Source organism: Symphalangus syndactylus, chromosome 13 (assembly GCF_028878055.3).
Source record: "Symphalangus syndactylus isolate Jambi chromosome 13, NHGRI_mSymSyn1-v2.1_pri, whole genome shotgun sequence".
In the NCBI taxonomy this organism is placed as follows: Eukaryota; Metazoa; Chordata; class Mammalia; order Primates; family Hylobatidae; genus Symphalangus; species Symphalangus syndactylus.
The window spans coordinates 115,025,493-115,046,082 of record NC_072435.2 but is presented as its reverse complement, the minus strand read 5'-3'; the positions used below and the strand labels follow the sequence as shown (position 1 = coordinate 115,046,082).

Below are 20,590 nucleotides of genomic sequence, written 5' to 3'. Positions count from 1 at the left end.
CTTAGTATCTTACGTCAATGCTTTTGGTTTTTGAATTGTGGCTGTGTTTTGACTTAAAGAGACTACAAGAGTGGCTGTCACCCAAGGGTGAGCAGAAAAGGCACTGGGTACACCAGTTTTATGCAGGCTCCAGAGAAGAGCTTCCTGCACTGAAAATATCTGAAGGGAGTAATGAGAGGCAAAGATAAAGTTGTGTTGATTAGATAATCCCAGGCTTCATTCAATGAACAGGGTATATTCATGATTACTGACATTACAAAAGATGGGATGGAGACTTCGCGGGGTTCTTGGAGGAGATGGAGTGGATTGAGAGTCCTGTGGAATGTCTGTCCGTTGTCAACTTCAGGGACTACTGGGGTGAATAGGGTGTCCTTGAAACACGCCCTGGGCCAGGCGCAGTGGCTCACACCTATAATCCAAGCACTTTGGGAGGCTGAGATGGGCGGATCATCTGAGGTCAGGAGTTTGAGACCAGCCTGGCCAATGCGGTGAAACCCCGTCCCTACTAAAAATACAAAAAAATTAGGTGGCACACACCTGTAATCCCAGCTATTCAGGAGGCTGAGACATGAGAATTGCTTGAACCTGGGAGGCAGAGGTTGCAGTGAGCCCAGATTGCACCACTGCACTCTAGCCTGGGCAACAGAGAGAGACTCTGTCTCAAAAAAAAAAAAAAGGAACACGCCCTGGACCTTGGCCTTGGTGGGTGAAGAGAAGCCAGAAGTGAACAGTTATAAGATGCAGTCAATGTTCTTTCTATCCCCCAAACCTTCTCAAAGTGGGTGGTTTTCCTTCCTTCTGCTCTTCTTTTGAGAGTGGGGGCATATTTTCTCTCAACCCACCCACCCCTAGGGAAAAGTCAAGTTTACCTTGTTAAGAAATACAGCATAATGGTTAAAAATGATGGATGGTCCACTAACCAGCAGCTGTATGACCCTTGTTGACAGGCTTTCTCATCTGTAACATGGAATTAATAATGCCTGCCTCAGCACTGTAGAGTGCATGGAATTGCATAACTCACATAAGGGGTTTGCATGGCACAAGGCACACAATTAAGTACTCAGCCAATAACATCAGTTACTTCTATTATCATGATCATGGCTATATAATGTACTATTTACTTATTCTTAAAACATCGACATCATTTTTAACCTCATGGACAGTACAAAAACATACCTCTAGGACGACCTTGAGAGAATGATGATTCATCAGGAGGAGATTTCTATTCTCAATACGATGCCATCTTTTTCTGGACAAAAGAGCCAATTTGGCATTACATACACCAGAACATGGAGATGGCTGGGATGTACATAAAACATCAAGAGCATTGAAAAATGTCAATCACAAGTCAACCTTAGCTATTATTTTGGACTCAGTCCTTATGAATATTATCTTGAATCTTCACGAGATTCAATTACAGGTGAGAGCTTTCAGCATTAGAGAAGTGGAAAGGGTAGTGTAAGGTCACAGAGCAGGCAAACAGTATCAGAATTGGGACTCAAAACCTAGAATGAGCCCATGACCCAGGTGCTAACTCAATCAGCTCTGGCTAGAGCTTATTTAGTGAAGGAAACTCAAATGTGCTTTTACTGGGGCAATTTAAATCCTGAACCATAGAACATAAGAAAAAGGGGACTGGGAGGGCTGTTTGTCGGTTGGGGCAGGAAGTGAAAAGGTGAGGAAGCTAGTTAGGGTTAAAGAAGCATCCAAACTGCTTACTCTGGTTCTAAAAGACCCTGCAGAAGGCTCTCACCATTCTCACATTCCCTATGAGAATGCCATATTCATGATGTCTCAAATTTTTTGGTACCTGCCAACAAGCATTGCTTCCTGAGTTTTGAGGAGCCTCTTTTAAGAGGTCTAAAAATATCAAAGAAGCAGTTTGATTAGCAGAGGATGGGATCAGCTAATAAGTAATAGCAACACGGGTGACAGTTATGTGCTAATTGCCTTTTGGGCATTTTCTTCAAGGGCTCTTAGAAGTGAAACATTTTAGTCATGTTATCCTTTTTGCTGCCTTTTCCTGAATGCATAAAAATGATCAGCATAAGAATCGTCATCTCTGGAAATGTCAGTATTTAAATGTTTTAATTCTTGATATTTGCGAGCCATTGGCTTCGATTTTGAAGGAGGATATTAAGAGATAACATTTTGTGAGCACTGACTACGTGCCTGGGGCTGTCCCTGATCCTCCCAACAACCCAATGAGGCAGGAACTGTTATTATTTTTGTATGGAAGAGAGGGAAACTGAGGCATAGAGAGTAACTTGCCCAAGGTTACATAGCAAGTATTAGAATGGTATTCATATATATATGGAGAACCCAGCATGTACTGGGAATACAGTAATAAAACATTTGTAGGCCTTGTCCAGATGGAATTTCCAGTTGCCTAAGGAATGTGTTGCCTCACTATGTGGAGCTATCCTTGGTCCTGAGAAGAGAGACTAGAGAATATTGAACATTTTGCCAGTATCAGCCCCTGTGCTACGCTCTAGGATAGAATCATGAGCAATGCATGGTGTCACCTTCCTCAAGGAGCTACAAGCCTAGTGATGAGATTAGAAAAATAAACAGGCAATTATGATACAGAATTTTTTTGGAGAAAATAAAAATTTCAGTGGGTCAGAGCTTGGATTCAGAGTGAATCCATTTAACTTGATTATTTACTCAAAGTATTCAACCCAATTAAGCTGTTTATGATTATCAACATTTCAGCCACACACACCCCAGAGCCTCATCTCTCATTAATTGGGCCTGTCTTCCTCTCCATTTTTTCTAGCAGTTCTTGGCAGTATATTGACCCCGTATCAAAATATGCCTTTCTTAGAAATGTGACTCTAATTAGAAATGGCTTATAAATCTTCATTGAAATGAACATTATTTAGAAAGATGAGTCTTGGCTGGGCACGGTGGCTTATGCCTGTAATCCCAGTACTTTGAGAGGCCAAGGTGGGTGGATCACGAGGTCAGGAGTTCGAGACCAGCTTGACCAACGTGGTGAAACCCCATCTCTACTAAAAATACAAAAATTAGCTGGGCATGGTGGGGTGCGCCTGTAACCCCAGCTATTCAGGAGGCTGAGGCAAGAGAATTGCTTGAACCCAGGAGGCAGAACCCAGAGGCTGCAGTGAGCCCAGATCATGCCATTGCACTCCAGTCTCGGTGACAGAGCAAGACTGCGTCTAAAAAAAAGAAAGAAAGAAAGAAAGAAAGACAGATGAGTCTAAGCCACATGCAGGTTTTTTTCCCCCTCTTCTTCTCATCCTTAGCTGTGTTTTTTTCTGGCAGAAACCTGCTAGCATATTTTAGCAAAAGCTCAAGAAAATGCAAATATCCTTGTCTGTGGTCACGGGCACAGTCACATTCTTGTTTGCATTGCCTACAGCTAAAATTGGCACTTTCCCCTTTCTTCCAGAGACTTTTAAAATATATTCTTTAAAAATTGCACCAATAGATGCCCCTTTTAGAGAGATACTTGCCCCTTCTTATTGCAACCTACCAGGCTCATCTTAAGAGCACAGGCTTTCTGTAGTTATTTGGTTCTGATTCAAATCCTAACTCCATCACCTGTTTCTCTGGTGTCTCCGGACAGGTTGCAAAACTTCTTCAAGCCTCAGTTTCCTTGTCTCTACAAGTAGAGGTTACATGTCATGATAGCATCTGCCACACTGGATTGAAGAGTTCATTTTAATAATATAGGCAAAGAAATTGGTGCAAAATAGATGCTCAGTAAGTGGTAGCCATTTTTTTTTCATGTGCCATCAAGGGAGCCTAGCAATTCCCAGGTTAAGATTCCCTGTTTCTTCAGATGAAGACAAAGAAATCAAAGAGGTTAAGTGATTTGTCCAAAGTCATGCAGCCAAGCCAGGTGCAGTGGCTCACACCTGTAATCCCAGCACTTTGGGAGGCCAAGGTGGGTAGATCTCTTGAGCCCAGAAGTTCGGGACCAGCCCGGGCAATATGGCAAAATCCCATCTCTACTAAAAAAAAAAAAAAAAAAAATCAGCCAGGTATGGTGGCATGTGCCTGTAAACCCAGCTATTTGGGAGGCTGAGAAAAGAATCCCTTGAACCGAGGGGGTGGAGATTGAATTGAGCTGAGATCGTGCCACTGCACTCCAGCCAGGGTGACAGAGTGAGACTGTCTCAAAACAAACAAACAAACAAACAACAACAAAAAACAAACAAAAACAAAAGTCATACAGCCAGATAGTGAGAGAGCTGGGAACCAGGCCTCTTAATTCCAGGTAAGGGCTATGCCTGCTCCACCACCATTCAAATTTCTGGAAAGGTATTGCCATGAAAAACCATAAGGATTTGGCTGTTTGAGGGGAGGTCTTGAGAGGCAGCTCCGTTTCTATGTCCCATCTAAACTGACTGTTTGAGGAGAGGTCTTGAGAGGTACCTTCCTTTCTATGTCCCATCTAAACTGCAGGCCCCATTTGCTGTCTCTCTCTCTCTCTTTTTTTTTTTTGAGACAGAGTCTCACTCTGTCGCCCAGGCTGGAGTGCAGTGGCACGATCTGGGCTTACTGCAACCTCCGCCTCCCGGGTTCAAGCAATTCTCCTGCCTCAGCCTCCTGAGTAGCTGGGATTATAGGCACATGCCACCAAGCCTGGCTAATTTTTGTATTTTTAGTAAAGACAGGTTTTCACCATGTTGATCAGGCTGGTCTCGAACTCCTGACCTCATGATCCACCTGCCTTGGCTTCCCAAAGTGCTGAGATTACAGGCATGAGCCACCATGCCCAGCCTCCTTTTTCTGTCTTAAGCAGGGTTGGTTTGGCTTTAATGTTATGCTTATGAGACAAGAGAGCACTAGAAAGATCCTACTCATCTAAGTCTTAATTGTACATCTACCATGTGGCAGGTCCTGTGGGATGCCAAAGTGGTAGCAACAAAAAAGCTACCATGTTTCTTGCTCTGGAGGAGCTTACAGTTTCCTAGGGAAGATAGTATTACAAAGGGGAATTTTACGGTGCAAAAGAAGCATGTGACCTGGATGGGGAGGTGGTGGCCAGGGAAGGCTTGTCAAAAGAAATGACATTTAATCTGACATTGAAAGAAGTAGGAGAGATTGTGTGTGTGTATGTGTGTGTGTGTGTGTGAGAGAGAGAGACAGAGAGAGAGAGAGGGAGGGAGACAATGTTCTAAGAGGAGGAAGAAGATATAAGGCAGAAATTCCAAAACTAGTGTGGCTCCTTAGTGGTGACCAAGTGAAGAAAGATGAGGCTGAAGAACCTGCCATGGGCCAGATCGTGCAGAGACTTTTAAACTTCATTAAAGATATTCATCTTCATTTTGAGGACAATAGAGGGTCACTGAATTGTTTTAACAAGGGGAATGACAGTATCACACTTGCATTGAAAGACAATGGGTCAGATGGAAGATAAAAAGTACAGTTATGGGGCCAATGGGATGGTCCAGGCAAGAAATAATGGTGCTGTGGACCAGGTGGTAACCTTGGGGAAGGAGGCAGCATCCACTGAACACCCATCCTATGGTAGTTAATTGGATATATGGGGTGATGAAGAGGAAGAGGTCATAGATGAAGCTTGGGTTTCTACTTGAACAACTGGGTACACGATGGCATCATTTATTTAGACTGGGAAGGTTTTACCATCAGATAGGCATTCGACTGGGGAAGGGTAGTCAAGACTTTAGTATCCTCCTGCTGGTGATTCTCAGCTGTGGATGGTCTTGCCCCCTGAGGACATTTGGCAATATTGAGAAGTTTTTGGTTGTCACCATGGCGAGGCTGCAACTGTCATCTAATAGGGAGAGGCCAGGAATGCTGCTTCACACCCTGCAATGCAAGGGACAGGCTGTCTGGCCTCAAATATTCAATAGTGCCAAATTTGAGAAACTCTGCTGAAACGTAAAGCCTGGAAAGAAGTAACACACTAGATATTTCCAATTATTTAAAGCTTTAGTGGGAGTTCATGGGGCAAAGTCCTCCGTAATTTGACAACCCTTTGGGACAGAAACTTGGGTAACTTTGGGTATGGAGAGGGAGAGTATGAAAAGAGTGATCTGCTGGAGCTGTGAGGGAGCATTTTGTCAGACAGGATACCAAGAAAGGACTGGTTTTTTTGCAGGAGAATGGTAATACGCCCCCTCCCTTCCTCCCTGATGTATTAGAAAATGGGTTCTAGGTTTGGCTCAGTGTCTAGTACCACCCCAGGTCTATATCAAGCCAACGTTCAAGATTCAGATAGCTTCACTGCACCTGTCTTTCCACGATAGAACTTGTTTCTACCTCAAGCTTATATATATATACAGTTTGCCTTTCTTTTGGTACTTGTTATTCACCATCTTGATTCATAGTTATTTATAAATGTTCTTTCCAACAGCACTGTGGGTTCCTTGGGAGAAGACCACAAGTCTGCTGCATTTTAGCACCCTCAAAACATCTGTCACATGGGAGGTGCTCAATATATACCTCAAAAGATGACCCTGATCATGTACCAGGCTGCAGTGGGGGATAGTCTCTGTCTGTTTTGCCCCTGATCTACAGCCCACTACAAAACCACTGACAATGCTGAACCTACCCCAGAATCTGTCCCAGTTGTATAATCTCCCCGCTTTGTGAAATCCAGAAACCCCAAGGCATTTCCAGGCTTGCAAGCCGATTGCCAGACGCGGCTAATTTTCAAGTTATTAAATAAAACTACCGATTGCATAAATTCCAATTTAGGCAGAAATACATTAGATCAAAATTGAGCCCCGCAAGAAATTTTCTCAGCAGAGTTTGAAAACAGGAATTCAGAAGGGAAAATGCCACCATCTCACGATAGAAGGTATCCCATTATGATGATTATGGTTTTGAATTTAGCTGTCAGAAATATCTTTGAGAAAAAATATGTTGGTTTATTCAGTCCAAGAAAGGTTTAATTGGCTTCTGTCAGATTTTATGTAAGTGCTATTTGCCACTGAACCCCATATGAATTTTTGCAGCTTTTGAATTTAACAGCTGATGGCTGAGTCTTTGGAGGCTGTGGGGATGTTGAAAGGAAGTCAAGAATAAGTTTCTTTCCACAGTTGTGCAAAGGCTTATCTAACCAGAATTTCCTTAAGCCTCACCAAACAGTGGAAACAGATGGGGGTCACAGGAATAAAGATGGCACACATTCCATTAGTTTAGATCCATGCTCCTGTTATTCTCCCTGTTTTTCAGAGTGTCCAGAGTGTCTCATTTGATTTTCTTTATTCACTTCTGTGTCCCCACCACCTATAACCACCCTTGGCACGTACTTGGAACTCAGTACATGTTAGTTGAGTGAATAAATGTTCCCACTGGGGGAAGTCTACTTTTTCCCTCACCCCTGCAGCTCTTTGATGGGTACAACTATGGACAAGTGCCCTTGAGATTCCCAAGCAGTTGTTGTGTAGGGTAGGGGATAGGGATGACTCTCTTGTTTGGGTTACCCTCTGTCAATGCATGGCTTGGGATCCCTATTATTTGAGTTTTTGTGAAATCATCTGTGCAAGTCACTGCTGAATAGTCAATCAAGTACTCATCTTCAATATCACCATTGCTTCCCTGCCCCTGCTTTCTATATTCATGTTAGATGCAGACTTTCCCAGCCACTCTTACTGCTCGAAAAGAGAGGTGACACTGTTCTGGAAAATTAGAAATAGAGAAAATAGGTCAGGAAGCTTCTTGGAAAACTTCTGTTTCCCTCATAAAAGGGACAAACATAGCTTTTCCTCTCTGCATTTTCCTCTTTCTGCTGGAATATGGATGTGATGCCTGGATCTGGGATAGCCATTTTGTGACCATGAGGGAAAAGGCTTTGCCAGCCTGACACTAGTGAGCTCTCGAGCCAATGCCAACAGCTATCCACCTCCAGACTTCTCACATGAGAAAAATAAATTCCTATTTGTTTACTTCACTGCTTTTCAGTTTCTCTCTTACTTGCAGCCAAAAACAACCCTAATTGATATACGGTGTTTTCCTTTTATTTTTCCTCACTACCCTTTGGCTCTCTATGGGATTAAAAGATGAATAATGGGACTGAGCTGAGAGGTAAATCCAAGGAACTCAAACCATGTTCAGGAGCACCCCCTTCTCTACAACTAACACATTGCATCTCTCATGCAAATATATTCTCATACCAACTCTAAAAATATCTTTGGACCTGCTTCTTCCCTTCTACCCTTAAGCTGAGGCCTGGCCTCATTAATGATGGACCTCACTATGTGACTTTACAGTTAATACTCAGTTTCCTCTAGACTTCATCTCTGGGTTGGCCGTATCTTCAAAACAGTCATGGTAGCACTCATGTCCAATCAGAGAAGGGAGAGGAGCACAAGTAACAATAATGACCACTGTCACCACTTAGTGGAGGCTAACTGGGTATCGTGCTCAGTATTTCACATGCATTATTTTATTTAATCCTTCCAAAACATCTATGCCATAGATCTTATTGTTCTTCAACCCCATTTACCAGAAACTCACACTAGAGTGTCAAAAAGAGGATTTGAACCCACCTTTGCCTGACTTCAAAGGCAGAGCTTCTAACTAATTACAAAGATTATTATCCCATCAACAAGACTCTTGGATCATTTCTTCACTCCTCTCCCACCCTCCCCTCCCCCTACAGAGCAGCTGCCTCTTTGTAGATGGGACAAATAGCCTGCTTCATTTTGTCCAGCATGAAGAGTGCTGATCGCTCTTCCCATTTCAGGAGGTAATGAACACACTCCTTCCCTGCATCCTGATTTATCATGGAAAGGAGCCGACTGTCACATGCCCATGCAATTAGACACAGCAAGATTCGCTAAGGCAAGCATTGCCTGTCCAAAGCATTAGGCCACAAAGATAACAAAACAAAACAAAAAAACAAACAAACCACCTAAACAAAAACCATGAATTCTGCAATTTATCTCATGCAGTAGCAATGGAGCTAGAAGAACCCCTTGGAGAGAGAAAAGAGTCCCTTCTCCCTCATTGCTCTTTTCCTGGCTTAAGTCATGAGCAATATAAAAATGGAGGTACAGCCAGCTGAGATTCTTTAGAATGGAATCTCAAGTGGTTGTTAGATATTTTATTTTGTTTTATATTTTCAGGGTAATCAGTGATTCCATGCAGGCGGCGTGGTCTCAGTGATTAGAGGCCAGAGAGATCACTGAGCGCTGACGTCACCTTTAACAAAAACCAATGACTCACTACAGCCCGCCATTTATCTCTTCAGGTCACAATTTCTTCTATGTGGACAAGGAGGAAAATCGTTTTATGTTTGCCGTGGAAACGTATTGTGCTGGGAGTCCAGGTTTCTCTTGTTGGGGAAAATGTTTCTCAAATATGTTGGTTCTCCTTTTCCGACTCCAGGCAGCCCAGCTGGGTGTATGCTGGATTGGGCTTCCAAGGCTGTCTCTGGAGACATCCATCCTCATCACTTGGTGGTGGGGGCAGGGGGTGAGGCGGCAGGAAGGATGGAGACCGTCAGGCCCAGGTCTTTTCCATACCTGGGTTTGCCCCCTTCTTCAGGTACCTTCCAACTTACCTCTCAGCAGAGAACTAGACCCTAGGGATCTTCAAGCCCCAGTCTACCTAGGTACTAAAGCTTATTAGCAATACCTCTATTATAGAGTTGTTGAAAGGATTAAACAACGCCGTAATGGTGGCTACCATTTAATGGTATTTACTCTATGCCAGGCTTTGTTCTAACAGCATTACCCACATTAACTCATCTAATTCCCACAACACCCCTTTGACGGGGAAGCATTTTTACATGTATTTCATCTATTCTAAGATGCACCTTTTCTTTCTGCATTTTAATACCTCTGAAACTGGGACACATAATTGAAACAGGTGATAGTTTAATTTGTTGAGTTTTCTTTTTTAGCAGCACAAGAAAATGGTGATGCATCTGGAAATGGAAGGTTTCTTGAATTAGATAAAACGTGATACACTTGTTTCACAGAGCAGCAAACTGAGGCACAGGGAGGAACTGAGTAGCCCAAGATCACACAACCTAGTAAGTGGCAGTGTTGGGGTTCGAACCCACAGAGTTTGCTGAAGAATCTGCTCTTTTATTGGTTGGTTGATTTACTGAGACAGGATCTCGCTCTGTCACCCCAGCTGGAGCACAGAGTTTGTGAAGAATCTGCTCTTTTATTGGTTGGTTGATTTACTGAGACATGATCTCGCTCTGTCACCCTGGCTGGAGTACAGTGGCACAATCACAGCTCACTGCAGCCTTGACCTCCTGGGCTCAAGCAAGCCTCTTGCCTCAGCCTCCCGAGAAGCTGCGACCATAGGCATATGCCACCACACCTGGCTAGTTTTTTTTTTTTTTTTTTTTTTTTTTTACTTTCTGTGGAGATGGGGTCTCACTCGAGTGCCCAGGCTTGTCTCAAACTCCTGGGCTCAAGTGATCCTCCTGCCTCGGCCCCCCAAAGATTATAGGCGTGAGCCACTGTGCCTGGCAGAATCTGCTCCTATAATCACTAAAAGCTAGGATATGAGCAAGGCACCCAGAATGGTTCCTGGAAGTTTCAGGATCTGCCCAAATTAGGGATGCTGCTTTTCTCTCTGGGTTTTTAATGACAACGAGGTGGAAAGTTCAGACACTAAGAGACAGAGCTTGTATAAAGGATTGCAAACCTTTACAGTTTTTGCCAAATGCTACTTTTGAGTTCTCATTCTAGAACATAAAGGGGGATGTTCTAAGCACCTCTCTTTTTCAGCCTTTTCCAAGGCAGAAATCGTGGGTCCGTGGTAATCCTACACACAATCTGCTTCTCCCCTCCCCCACGTCTGATCCCATTAGACTTCTTCTGCTTCCTTGGGAAACAAAGGGAAAACGGACTCCCTAAGCAGATTAGGGAACCCAACATAAGAGCAAGCTAGACTGTTTCTTTAACAAAAGACTTTCAAACAGAGGATTTGCATATGTTATTTATATTCCGTCAGTTTAAAAAAAAAAAAAAAACCATGAAGAGCCTGTACAAGGCAGTTGCCAGTGGAACATTCGTTAGGATATAGCAATCTCCAACCCTGTGAGAAAGGAAAACGGCCAGTTCAGAGGGCTTCAAGACCCTTTTGAAGTTTTTTCCAACAGTCATTCATTATACTAGTATGCAGGGGACTCTTAATATTACCACGCAGCCAGTGCGGCCATACCTTCCCCCAGCAGAGGCCACTCCTCATATTCCTCCTCATTGGACACTTACCAGGCCGCCTGGCATTTTGTGATTCTACTTTTAGGTGTCGTTCCCTTTCCTCCTCCAAACAAACCTGGAAGCTATTTGAAGCCAATGATTGTGTCTTACACCTTATTTTTGTAGCCCCTGTGGTGCTGCGCACATTGAACAGAACAACCATTTATCACAGCTTGACTAGAATGGTGAGATGGAGAGGACTTGCGCTCAGAGCCAGACAGATATGAATTCAAATCTCAGTTCTGTTCCTTGCCCATTGGGTGCCCTTGGGTAAGGGACCTGTCCTCTCTGAGCCTCAGTGTTGCCATCTCATGAAGAGGTAACAGTTCATAGCTTGAAGGATTGTAGAAGGTTCTGAAAATATCACACTTAAGAGTTTTTTGAGTTCAATACATGGCACATGATGCATGCATACTCAATACATGCCAACTATCATCATGATCATGATCATGACTGCAATTATTATTCGTTTGATTTACCCCACACATCAATCCTGATCTCTACATATTTCCTTGTGGCTTGTCACTTTCTATTGACCTTAGATTAGGTTAATTAATGCTTTACTATAGCTCTAAAACCTTGAAATTCCTAAGGGCATGATCTTTTGAATGTGAGCTAGGAACCCCCTGGGGTCTTCATTATTTCCTAGAAAGTACAGAGGGGTGCAGAAGGATTTCAATGAGGCTTTTGGGCCAGAAGTCTTGGTCTATCCAACAGTTCCCCGGAAGCCTTCTTCCCATCGCTTGACCTCCCTGAGTCCCACTACCCTCCTCCCGAGAAAGAGATGATCATTTCATCTTCTACATCTTCCTCCACCCTCTACATCTCTCTCTGGTAGGATGAAAAACTCTATTGCATCTATTTGAGTACATGGCTTGTTTCTTCCCAAAATCCAACACACAGACACACACACACACACACACACACACGCACGAATCTAAATTAGCTGTCCCTTTTCTTTGCTCCCACAACACCCTCTGATACTTCCTCAACAAATCATTAATCAACCTGCATTATAACAATGTTTCTTATCTCTTTTACTCCCCATCCCAAGCATACACACTATAGATTGTGAGATTCTTGAAGGCGAGTCTCATTTTTAACTAGAACAAGTGTTTAGCACCTAACAGGGGTTCAATAAATCTTTACTAAATAAATGAAATAACAATAGAACTAAAACCTAAAGTGCTTACTATATGTCAGGAACTGTGCTCGTAGCTTTTGGTGTACATTAACTCATTTAATGCTCACAGCAATCCCATGAGGAAGCTCTAAGACATTCCCGATTTGCAGATGGCAGCACTGAAGCGGAGCAGTTCCGCAGCTTGCCCAAGGCCACAGGGGTGCGAAGAGGCAGATCCAAACCCAGGGTTATTCTGTCTGCTGCTCCCGCTCTGATGCTCACCCTCGCTATTAAAGTGTTCATTTCCCTCTTCATTCTTTCCCTCATTCATTCTCCTACCGCTATGCTGGGAAGTTCAGTCCCAGAGGGGGCTGTTCTGGATTGAACATCCTTCTGTGTGGTATTTTGAGATGAAAGGAGATGGAAAAATGCTGTATCTTGCAGAGTGGTCTTGCTAAGAGGGCTGAGTAATGAGGAGTGCACAGAGATAGGTTAAGCCTTAGAGAAGAGCAGCTTGGGAACATTTTGGACTACATGGAGAGCCCTTGTGAGTTTTAAGCTCTCCTTCACGGACTGACCGCCTGCCAGGCCCTCCTTCCTGGGGCATGACTGTGAGCCACAAATGTGCCTTGTGGATGCACCAGAGTGGACAAGCATTGCTGACCTTGGCCAATCCATGCAAAGTGGGATTTGAGGATACAATAACAAATGCACACTTACAGTTGTGCTCATCCAGTTATGATCATTTAAAAACAGGAACCATTAACTCCAGTCATTCAGTATGTATCGATTTTTCTTTGTTTTTCAAATCAACAACACTGTTTCATGTCCCATAAACACATTATCCAGCATTAACATCACAGTGGACAATTTTCATAGCTTATTCCATTTAGTCCTCACACTGCTTCTGCCTAGTTGATGTTCCTGTTCTAAATTCATAGATACAAGGAAATAAAGCCTCAGAGATGCTAAGCAATTAATCTATCTAAAGTCACACAGCTGGTGCATGGCAAACCTAGCCTTTGAACCCCAAAAGTTGACCCTCTGCAGCCTCTCCATAGAGAGAGGGGATATGCCTGTTTCTGGAGACCAGCAGATCTCTGAGAGTAAGTCCTGCAGACGGCAAACCTACAATTCATCTTAATTTTTTTCTGATGTTCTACAGTGTCACTGCTGATTTATTCCATCATTTTGGAATTACTGGCTAATAGGATGGCCCAGCTCACTGCTCTGGTTCACGTTTTCATTCTTTAAGAGAAACCAACCATTGATAGCAACAGGGATGTGTCTCGACAATTTAATTACACCATGACTCTCCTCTCTCTCCCTCTCCCTTGTTGGTTTCGAGGCTAATTCCTATTTCACTTGTTCTCGAAAACATGATTGGTTTCAGCAGAGGGGAGACTTACCTGCCTTAGGTTCTCCGAGGCATAAAAGGGCCGGACAGCCCCCTCGTTGGGGGAACTCTGAAGCTTCTTGGTGGCTGGAACCTTGGTCATCTTAAAAATCCTTCAGGTTTTAGCCTGTGCCCCCAAGGCAAGGATTTTTCCAGAATCTTCTACTTCAGTAGTCACTGGTATGAGAGGTTTCGGCAACTTCTCCCTGATCCCCAAGTCCCAATTACACGAATTCCAAAGCGGTTTTCCTTCTGAGGAGTAATGAGAAAGCACCTGGGTCTCCCACAGACTGGATAAGGAAGTCCGGGTAGGGCAGAATCAGGCGAGCCTGGACTTATTTACTTTTTGAAAGGTTATAAACTTCTGTAAGCGTCCTCCTCTTCGGAAGGGATATCTTTCTCTTCTATAAGCAAAATAAAATATGAACTAAAAAATAAATAAAATTCCAGTGACAAAGTGTGAGAGGGGTCCCATGGAGGGGCTCCCAGATCTCCATCCTTCAAGAGCGGCCGAGAACTAAGGTGGCCTCAACGAGGGGTTTATCGCACTGTGGCGAAAGTAGGCAACTGCTAACCCCTGGGCGATGTGGGGGTGGGGAGAACCGGTTGCTTGGCAACGGGACGCCGAGGAGGGCTTCCTCATTGGCTGGAATTGGTGGGGGCGGGGTCGCGGGGGTCGTGAACTCTCCTAGGTTGCTGGGACGCCGGCTCAGAGCAGCCGGCTGCCACGGGAGCTGCATTCTCTAAACAAATTGGTTTCTCTTTTTAGGCCTGAGGACCATACCCTTTCTCTCTGCCTAACTACAAGCGAGTCCTTCCTTTCAAACTCTGCTCTGTCCTGCTGCTAACCCACTAGTAATTTTTTGTGCCTTGGGGTGGGTGGCCTGTAGTCCTGCAATTCTTAACCTGAGGTGCCTATTTCTCCCGTTTTTCCACCTGACAAACTCCTGCTCATCCTTCAAAGCCCTTCATTTCATAAAATGAAGTATTGTTATTCCATTTATTTGGCAAAGATTTATTGACTCTGCTAAAATAAAATAAAGTAAAAATGAAATTAAAAAAATGAGACCTTCAGGATTTCACAATCTATATAGTGTGTATGTTTGGGATGCGGAGCAAAAGATAAGAAACATTGTTATAAGGCAGGATGATTTATGATGTGCTGGGGAAGTATCATAGGGTATTGTGGGTGCAAAGAAAAGGGACAGCTGTACATAGATATAGATATATGCACACACATACATATACACATATAAATATACATATATAGACATGTATATGTGTGTGTATATACGTATTTGTGTGTGTGGGCATGTATGCATATGACATTTATTGAGTGCTTAGGATGTGCTAGACGCTGTTCTAAGTGTCACATATTGACTCAATCCATACAGCACCTCTTTAAAGAAGGTGTTTTATTACCCCATTTTACAGCCTAAGCAACTGAAGCACAGAGACATTAAATGACAAGTTTAAAGTCATACATGTGCTGCAGCTGAAATTCAAAGCCAGAACTGTTTGAGTCTAAAGAGCAAGCTTTTAACCACTTAGATGCCTAACTTTGCTGAGTTTGGCTTCTATGTCTTTAAAATGGGGATAATAGCTTTGCCACAGGTTGTTAAGAATTGAAGTGGATGGTGCATATGAAGGCTGAGCCCATGGGGAGTCCTAGCGAAGTGGTACTATTATTATTCCCTGACATCACTTCCCGAGGAAGAATCAGGCATTCTCACCGTGCTGGGTTCATTTCACAGCAGATGTTAGTACTAAATGATATTTATTGATCACTTGCTCTGTGCTAGGTACTGTACTAAGCACTTCGCATACATTAATTCATTTAATCCTTCCAATAACCCTATGGGGTAGGTTCCCAGCCTGCAGCAGGTTTATTTCGTATGTTTGGATTTGAATGCCTTATCCTTGGCATTGTTTCACACTGGATCGATCTGATTCATGTTTTATCCCTCAACCTTGAGCTGCTGGGGATTATGATATCATTATGGCTGCATCTTCTCTTCCTTTTTTTTTTTTTTGAGGCAGAGTCTTGCTGTGTTGCCCAGGCTGGAGTGCAGTGGCATGATCTCGGCTCACTGCACCCTCCGCCTCCCGGGTTCAAGCTATTCACCTGCGTCAGCCTCCTGAGTAGCTGGGATTACAGGGGCATGCCACCAGGCAGGCCAGGCTAATTTTTGTATTTTTAGTAGAGACAAGGTTTCACCATGTTGGCCAGGCTGGTCTCAAACTCCTGAACTCAAGTGATCTGCTGGGATTATAGGTGTGAGCCATGGCGCCCAGCTCATCTTCTCTGTAGAAGGCATCTACTGCAAGATGACACTCTACAGATGCAAAATACCTAGCCATGTAACTCTAGATGCTGATGCCTGAAAGTCATTATTTTCTCACCATTGCCTAAAGACTGACCCTGGCCTTCCCTTTCACAGGAAGTTTTGGTTCTCTGGCTTCCTTTGTGGGCAGCATTAAGCAATCAGCAGACACTTTCAGAATGAGGCAGATAAAGGGAATCATGTCTGGGAGATAGGGCTGGGGATGAGGGGGATGAGAAAACAAGGCAGGATGGGAAATGTTCAGCCCTGAGCAGAACAGACAAAAGCTGTCTTCATATGGTTTTGTAGAACAGGCTTGGCAAAGAGGAACTCAGCTAGTTCTGTATTAACTCAAAGAATAGGAGGAGCTTTGGGCTGAATAGGAAGAAATGTGTACACAGCAGAACATAATTTTAAAAGGTGTGACCTCTGGGGTCCAACTGAATTAGCCACTGAGCAGCTTCAGTGATAATTATTCTCATAGGACTGTGACGAAAACCAAATGGGATATCTCATGCAAAGCACAATGCCTAGCACAGAGGAGGTGCTCAATAAATATTAGCCCTTATTCCCTTTTTGTTTTTATAATACTCACCTGTCAGAGCCATGTAAGAACTGGAAATAGGAAGGGCTCTAGAACTGAAAAGACATGCGTTCAATTCCTGGCTCTGCCATTTGTTACCAATAAGACCTGGGTCAAGTTCACTTCTCCAAGCTTCAATTTTTCACGTGTATAAAACTCATGTGTAGTGAATGGTTATGCCTGTTTTATACCTGCTACCAGGAGGATGAAGCAAAATAATGAATTTCCCTTCTCTGTCTAGGAAGGGGTATATTCCTTAGAGAGAGAATGAACTACCCAGCACTAGAGGTGTTCAACTAAATGCTATATGGCTTCTTGGATTTTTGATCACTTGGGGGTGTCAGACTAGATGATATTTAAGGCTCTTTCCAAACCGAGATTGAGAGACTATATGGAGTACGAGTTGAGCCACTGTCTAAATCCCAACTCAGCCATTTACCAGCTGTGTGACTTTAACTAAGTAACTTATCTGCTCAAAGCTTTGGTTTTCTCATTACAGAGTGAAGATAATAGTACATTCGTGAAAATGATATCATGCACATAAAACATTTAGTACAGTTGGCACATAATAAATGCTCAATAAATGCTAGCTGTTTTTTTTTTTCAATCGTATGAACAAAAATATTTTCTAGAATGATTTAGTGCTTTGGGGGGCCAACTAGAATTAGTAAGAAAAGCTCTTTGGTCTTATGGCATCTCCCAATCTAGCTGTAGCTGGGTGGAGAAGAATCTCTCTCTCTCTCTCTCTCTCTCTCACACACACACACACACACACACACACACACACACACACACACACAATGAAACAGTATATAAGGTGTTGATTGGGATCCTCCAAGAAGATGCCAGAATAAGATTAGATGTGCTAGGGATTTATAGAGGAAAATGGTCGTGAAGGATAAAGGGGAAGGAAGAAGGAGTACATAAGGAGAGTCTGTTGAAGAGGAGAAGGAAGAAAGGATTGGGTAGGAAAAGCCATGCACTGAGACACAGCTCTGAGAAAGTCTCAGCCAGGCTGACAGGGAGACCCTGAGCCAAAGTTGCCCAATGGATGAATCTCCCACTGCACAGGAAAGTCCTGGTTCTAGGACGCCTATTCTGCTCAGTGATTAACGAGGAACAGCTGGGTGTGGGATGTACACAGTAGATTCAAAGATGCAGCATCTGTCAGTCAACTATGCTCCCTGCAGCATTTTCTTGGTGAGGCATCTGAGCTGGAGACCTCCATGGCCTTACCAGGTCATTTTTAAGCTGCACAGATTCACTTTAGAATGCATGCCCAAGGAACAGTACCTCCCTCCTGGCTCCTGTGGACATCCTTTCCTGACAGAAAACTTAGAAAAGGGAAATTAATGGGACCAACTATAGCCTCCATCACTGCAACTGGCATTGGGGGCTGAAATTGGTGTTTGTTCTTTTCCTCCTTCACTATACATTCTAAATTCCCCCTCACGCTTAGCTCTTCCCTCTCTAGGTCTAGGCTTATGTAGTGGAGTGACCAAAATCTTTATTCCTGAGAATTCTGAGCCTTTAAGTAAATCTACTCTCCTCATTGTCTCAGGGTTGCTGCATGTATCCATTCCTAGTTAAAACTGATCAAGAGAGTACTTACTAGGAGGCACCCAAGTGGATCACTCATGTTCCATATATGTTCCTTCCTGCCCCTATCTGTATAATCACTGATCAGGGTCAATTGTCCTTGCCAAAATTATGACTCCTCTTCTCACCTGCTGGTTCCTGGACACAAAGTGTCTGGTGGCAGCTATAGCTAAGAGTTAATACAATCCGTGCTGTGTCCCCTGGCAAGAGTCTACCCACTTTGGGAACCTGGACCTCTCACCCTGCATAGCTGCAGAGTTGCAGAAATGGAAAGAACGCACTCCCTCAGTGCCTCATTGGGCATGAGGGCAGTGGGAACCACTCCTGGTTCCACTTATTGGATCCTGGATCTCTGGGGTTCCTGGATCTTCATTCCCATTGGGAACACAAAGTTGTACAGAAGTCTGATTTGATGCATATGCTTCAAACTATAGGATAGCCCATTCTTGCTTCAGTAGACTGATCTAGAACTCTGTGACACCAGCTGCTTCTGGGTGGGGTGGTATGTGATACTGCTGGATCCCATGACCACTGTGAAGGTGGTTTCTAGTTCCTAGGGTTTCCATGGGCATAGAGGGGCAGTGATGGTGGCAGACATTGTCAGACCCAGCCCATGCTCCCTTGACACCCACAGTTCCTAAGGACAGCTCCTTGCTGCCATTTTGCCTGAGACCTTCCTCTCTGGCTACAGCAGAAATTCCCAAACTTTTGTGGCTCTTGGTACCCTTTACTTCCCAGTAATATTTTTCACGCCACCTCTAAGCTAAAAGAAACATGTTGAGAATCCCATTTATGAAGTCCTTAGGCCTGCACAACTTAGTATTTACATCCTAATCACGTGAAAACTAACACATACAAGTAGAAAGAAAACAGTATTTGTATTTGATTCTTCCATTTTTAGTATATGTGCTGCTGAAGTGAGCACAGTATTTGCTTCTTAAATAGCCGCCATTGCTTACCAGTGTGGCATGTGCCCCTGGTGGCGACTGTGCAGCTTCTCAAACCTTGGAATCATTTTGGACACAATCACCTTCATTTTCTGTAGGACGTTAATTTTTGTGCAGTTCTCACTTTTTGTCACAGCAACTGCCCCAAATCCAGCTTTTTCAAAGATATTTCATGAAAGGAATGTCGTGGAATCTACTGTTGAAACTGAGTGTACTAGTCGGCTCAGGCTGCAGTAACAAAGCACTGCAGATGGGGAGGCTTAAACAATGGGCATTTATTTTCTTACAGTTTTGTGGCAGAAGTTTGGGATCAAGGTATCAGCAGGCTTGGCTCCTTCTCAGGCCTCTCTCCTTGGCTTGCAGACAGCAGCCTTCTCCCTGCGTCTTCACATGGTCTTTCCTCCGCACCCATCTGTGTCCAAATCTCCCCTTCTTTTAAGGACTCCAGTCCTGATCAAGAGAGTACTTACTAGGAAGCACCCAAGTGGATCACTCAGGTTCCATATGTGTTCCTTCCTGCTCCTATCTGTGTAACTGCTGATCAGGGTCAATTGTCCTTGTCAAAATTGTGACTCCTCTTCTCACCTGCTGGTTCCTGGACACAAGGAGCTCAAAGTGTCTTGTGGCAGCTGTAGCTAAGAGTTAATACAATCCATGCTGTGTCCCCTGGCGAGAGTGTACCCACTTTGGGAACCTGGACCTCTCACCCTGCAGAGCCCAGATGAGGGCCCACCTCATGATCTCGTTTTAATGTCATGACATCTGTAAAGACCCTGTCTCCAAATAAGGCCACCTTCTGAGGTATTAGGGGTTAGAACTTCAACACATAAATCTTAGAGGGGCACAGTGTAGCCCTCAACATTGAACTATGTGTCACTAGTAGTTCATATGGCATTCAATAGATGTTGCTGTGTTTCCCTTAAAAATTAAAAATACATGTAGCCTCTTCTATGAATTTGCTGTGGCACTCTCGGGCACCTTGGTACACAGTTTGGGAACCACAGGGCTATAGTAATGCATTCTGCCTTTTTTTTTTTTTCTTTTAGATGGAGTCTTGCTGTGTCAACCAAGCTGGAGTGCAGTGGCACCATCTTGGTTCACTGCAACCTCCACCTCCTGGGCTCAAGTGATTCTCCTGCCTCAGCCTCCCGAGTAGCTGGGATTTCAGGCACATGCCACCATGCCCGGCTAATTTTTTGTATTTTTAGTAGAGAAGGGGTTTCACCGTGTTAGCCAGGGTGGTCTCAATCTCCTGACCTTGTGATCCGCCCACCTTGGCCTCCCAAAGTGCTGGGATTACAGGCTTGAGCCACAGCACCTGATCCATTCTGCCTTTGAGTAGAGCAGGCTGGAAGTGCAAGAAGTTAACACCCATGGGAATAGCCATAAAGCAACAACTAATGGGAGTTAGTGGATAAATACTCTGCCTCCTCACCCCTTGGGTAGGACA

The 20,590-nt window shown here is 43.9% G+C and overlaps 1 protein-coding gene across 6 annotated transcripts in view; it reads right to left on the bottom strand.

Moving 5' to 3' along the window:
• CCDC60 (coiled-coil domain containing 60) overlaps positions 1 to 14,282 on the bottom strand; it is a 204,086-nt gene extending 189,804 nt beyond the window's left edge. For all 6 annotated transcript variants that reach the window (XM_063614687.1, XM_063614688.1, XM_055239773.2 and 3 more), the window contains exon 1: positions 13,701 to 14,282. In XM_063614687.1, coding sequence (XP_063470757.1) covers positions 13,701 to 13,790 — 90 coding nt within the window. In that variant the 5' untranslated portion in view covers positions 13,791 to 14,282. The remainder of the gene's footprint in view (positions 1 to 13,700) is intronic.
• Positions 14,283 to 20,590: the final 6,308 nt, after the last annotated feature.